The sequence below is a fragment of the Limulus polyphemus genome, unplaced genomic scaffold, assembly GCF_000517525.1.
Source record: "Limulus polyphemus unplaced genomic scaffold, Limulus_polyphemus-2.1.2 Scaffold9646, whole genome shotgun sequence".
In the NCBI taxonomy this organism is placed as follows: Eukaryota; Metazoa; Arthropoda; class Merostomata; order Xiphosura; family Limulidae; genus Limulus; species Limulus polyphemus.
This window is the reverse complement of record NW_013675256.1, coordinates 1-5121: the sequence shown is the minus strand read 5'-3', so window position 1 is coordinate 5121 and position 5121 is coordinate 1. Positions and strand designations below refer to the sequence as shown.

General features: G+C 32.3%; 1 protein-coding gene across 1 annotated transcript in view; it reads left to right on the top strand.

The window, feature by feature from the left end:
* The window catches only part of LOC106476018 (hemicentin-1-like), a gene marked incomplete at both ends in the record, with an annotated part of 23199 nt that extends 18963 nt beyond the window's left edge, over positions 1–4236 (top strand). The window contains 2 exons of the mRNA XM_013936690.1: positions 1489–1640; positions 4089–4236. Of these exons, the coding sequence (XP_013792144.1) occupies positions 1489–1640; positions 4089–4236 (300 nt within the window). The remainder of the gene's footprint in view (positions 1–1488; positions 1641–4088) is intronic.
* Between the last annotated feature and the right edge of the window lie 885 nt (positions 4237–5121).

Here is a 5121-nt window from a genome sequence, read left to right as displayed (position 1 = left end):
CTTGCAATAGTTGATGTTAATTAGTTTAGTGACGTAAAATGACAAAATATCAAAAAATACATTGGTTTTTTAATTAATGTTTTCAAAAAAAAGAAATCAAGAAAAATCGGCACTCTTTAATGAAGATGGAATTGCTTTCAAAGTATTGATAACAATATTAAGGTTATTGAAAATATAAAAATGAAATCCAATTCTTGGTAAAGACACAGACGTTAGGAATTATAAGTTACCGTCTAAAGTTTACGATCTGTTTTTGTTCGAATGGTTAAATCGTTTTTTTTTTAATCTTGATATTTCCTAATAGCTTCATATTTTTTTGGTTGAATAACGGGTCATTGTAAGGAACTAAAATGGAAAAAAACTTCAGAATTGATTTTACGAAACAATTTTGAACCATTACAAAGTATTTAATCGAACCTGGATTGGGATCTGGGATCTGGGAGTGTCAGGCGCTATGAAGACCTCTTCCTCCCTCCCACACTGATATTGGGATCCGTTTACCGTTAAATTAAGATCAACGTTAAATGTTAAACATCACATAATTGAGGGTTCTGAATTTATGTAAAGTCACTATCATAATTACATTAACCCTATCAGGGCCATGTTCATTTATGTTCAACGTTGAATATTTGCACCGTCACACTGTTTTAGACTTTAACTAAAGATCTCCCCTTCAATACATACATTGTGCGCGAAAGTGGGAAATTTGTTTTACTTACCGAGTAGAGGGCGCGGGTTGGTCTTATGGTAAAGCTTTGGGTTTCGGAGATTAGAACCGTGTAATACCTAAAAAAAATATTTCCCAAACTTTAAGCTTCGGGTGCGTTGTAGGAATGACAGTCAATTATTTTGCGTAGGTGGTAGAGTACTGTTGACTGTATGATCTCCCTCTGATAACTAGTTTAAATTGAAGGATGATGTTGACTGTATGATCTCCCTCTGATAACTAGTTTAAATTGAAGGATGACTGAAAATAACCTTCATAGTTTTGCCATAAATACAAATACAGTGTGAATGATATCTAATTAGAAATATTAATTTTTCTCTCAAAATATTTTATACAGTTGAACAGTTAACGTTTTAATTGCACTTATTACAATGGAGAATGTAGCTAACTCTGATTCATGGACGATCTCATATAGGGTTTAACATTCCTTTCAGAAAATAGCGCCACCTAGAGTTAAGAACACGTTGGGATTTACTAGTTGTTGTGTTGCATGAAAACAGTAAATTAAACTTAAGAATAATATAAGTATTTTGTCTTAAATATATCGTATGTTTTTTAACTGAAAGCATTAAACATGAATAAAAAAAACATTTGGAACCAGTGGCCTGGGACTTCTCTAATCTTGACGTCCCTGTAGTCGTTGGGGCACTGACAATGGTCCTGGTTGAAACGGTGTGTATTTAACTTAACCACATATCTGTACCTTAATTACTGGGTAAACCGAAACTTTATTTAAAAGTAAAAACTACCCTTTTTATCAGGTTCTGGTAGTTCAAAAAAATCCAAGTCTGGTGGTGATATTTTGTATCAAAACTCAGAGAAGAAGGAAAATGGAAACGGGTCTCCACTGGCTGAACCAGAAAGCAAGCCGATATACGAGAACAGGAAGTTTTATCTCAAAGGGCCCAAAGGGGTAAGCCAAATCAAAATGAACCATTAATAAAGAAATATATTAGTTGTTTTTATTAAAGCTTGTATTTTATGATAATAAAAATAGTCACGTAGAATATCTGCTTTTGTTGTGTTAACAGTTAATGATTTGAAGTTTTAAAAAAACATCCCATAATTTCGTAAAATGAATTCAGGTAATTAAATTCGAACTTCTAATACTACGTTTGTTTATTTGTCAACTTTAAATTTTTATTTCTAACCACATATTATCACATAAACTGAACAAAACCAATCAACTCATTATTTTTGGATGAACGTTTGTTTATATGTTTAACAATCTCTTGTTTTTTTAATTTTTAAAACATTAATAGTATAACTCTTACAGAAGCCTTTCCTGTGATAGCGCATGCGTATATTTCTCTGATTCTGACGTCTTTCAGACACTGCACTTATTTCACTTTCGTAATTAACCCAAAGATTACATTTCCTATTTGTGAAACCTTAAAAAAGTTTAATAATAATAGCAGTCTTTGGTGAATCACTGGAAATTTAATGAAGCCCGTAAACCTAATCAGTGTTAATTGACACAGTCTCTAATTAGGCCTAAAAGATAGCCTTATACTTACTATACTTCAATGTTATTAACCTATACAGATCAACACTTCAGGCTTTAGCCAAGTAACAAAATATTGTTATTATCATTTTAATTAAGTTTAATTATTTTCTGTTTCCAGTGGTGCTTCAGTATTTCCTGTTATATAACTATGCTGTAAAATATGTTTGAACCTTGAGTTCAAGAAGAGACATGCCTTTCAAATAAGATTCCATGATACGGAACAGATACATTGTTTAAATAGTTGTGTAATATATACGGTTTAGGCTTATAACAAAGGATCATTTTCTTTACTTATTCTCTGATATATATATGATCCAAAAATTGAAATTGGAAAATTCAACAAATATCAAATTAACTGTATACATATGGTCCAAAAATATTCATTTTTTAAAAGCAATGAAATTTCGGTTCGTATCTGTTTATCCAAGTTCATGCACGTAGCAAACAGCGGGGAAAAGGTTAGAGTAAACTATAATTCCTGAAAGACGCGTAACAATAACTGAAAAAAATGAGATCGTCATTAAGTATTTACTTATCTAAATTAACTATAGATTCGTACCATGCTTTATATATATATATATATATGTTGTAGGTTGGTTTATAAATTATATGTAGATATGGTTGTATCCTTAGGCCTTACAGTGGGTAGATAATGTAACTTTCTACATCCATATTGTAGCCTAACATTGTGGACTGTTACTGTATAGGGGAAATAATGTCATTAAACACAGAGAATTAGAGAAATGTACTTATCGTAAGTACTTGAAGCAACTTGGGATATTATTTTGGGCTTAAATTATTTAAATTACAATGTAAAAATGTCGATTCAGTTTTTCAGTAGATTTATGAGTTTAGTTGCAGTCTTAGGAGTAGGTTAATAATAATAATGTTAATTATATCATTAGTGTAGTTTATATTTTAGACACCCGGTGGCACAGCGGTAAGTCTTCGGACTTATAACACTAAAATTCGGGGTTCGATTGATACAGCAGCTAGCCCAATGTAGCTTTGCTGTAAATCGAATAAACAAATAAACAACGTAGTTTAACACCGTTTGGATCATTAGGGGATCCTAAATAATCATGAAAAGATTAGAGACACAACGTAGTTTAACACTGTTAGGATCATTAGGGGATCCTTAATATAAATGAAGCGATTAAAGACACAACGTACTTTAACACTGCTAGGATCATTAGGGGATCCTTAATGATCATGAAGCGATTAAAGACACAACGTAGTTTAACACTGTTAGGATCATTAGGGGATCCTTAATATAAATGAAGCGATTAAAGACACAACGTACTTTAACACTGTTAGGATCATTAGGGGATCATAAATAATACATGAAACAATTTCGTGGATCATGGTGAAGATCAACATATACTAGTACATTTGTCAAGTCTAATATATTTTTTCTTCTTCTTGTGTTCAATACCTCGATGATGGTATTCAACAAATTAACAGACAGAAGTTATATAAGCACAAGAACACTCAAAGATTAATTATTTTTTATAACCCCGTGTTGAGTATATATATTTGCATGTGTAGAAATAAGACGTTACCATGGTTATTACACTAACGTCCCGAGACATGCCTGAAGTGAATAAATTTGAATTGTTTACTAAATGTTCCTAATAGATTTGACGAGCATGTTAGATAATTTTGATTAACATGTTATATAATAATTCATAACATATTGTATTTGATGTGATTAACAAACTTTATTGTACTTGAATAACGTGTTACATTTTAGTAGTATCAAGTTGCCTCCGTATATGTTATTTTTAACATGCACGTTCACACGTGTCCTGTATCTCATTGCTTGCTTTGTTGTTAACTATACTTCGTTTCCAGAATCCTTCCTTACCTACTAATAACGAAGGTTTGGTCTTTGCTGATATGTCTTTGCCCAATAGACGTACAAACCCTGTCTTTAGGAAAAACATACCCACAAATTACACCACGTTGACGTTTGCCCAAGAAGGAGATGACGTGGATGAGCGTAAGTAATATCTAACAAAGATTTCGGTTGTCTTCTTACCCTCCATTACAGCACTTGAAATATATGGTTGGAGCCATATTAAGTATGATCATACACACTCATAATATTGTACAACATCCAGGTTTTGTTATTAGGTATGATCATACACACTGGGGACTAATATTGTACAACATCCAGGTTTTGTTATTAGGTATAATCATACACTCGGGACTAATATTGTACTACATCCAGGTTTTGTTATTAGGTGTAATCATACACACTCGGGATTAATATTGTACTACATCCAGGTTTTGTTATTAGGTGTAATCATACACAGGGAACTAATATTGTACAACATCCAGGTTTTGTTATTAGGTATAATCATACACTCGGGACTAATATTGTACAACATCCAGGTTTTGTTATTAGGTGTAATCATACACACTCGGGACTAATATTGTACAACATCCAGGTTTTGTTATTAGGTATGATCATACACACTCGGGACTAATATTGTACAACATCCAGGTTTTGTTATTAGGTATGATCATACACACTCGGGACTAATATTGTACGACATCCAGGTTTTGTTATTAGGTGTAATCATACACACTCGGGATTAATATTGTACTACATCCAGGTTTTGTTATTAGGTGTAATCATACACAGGGGACTAATATTGTACAACATCCAGGTTTTGTTATTAGGTGTAATCATACACATTGGACTAATATTGTACAACAGCCAGGTTTAGTTATTAAGTATGATTATACACACTCGAGACTAATATTGTACAACATCCAGGTTTTGTTATTAGGTGTAATCATACACTCGGGACTAATATTGTACAACATCCAGGTTTTGTTATTAGGTGTAATCATACACACTCGGGACTAATATTGTACA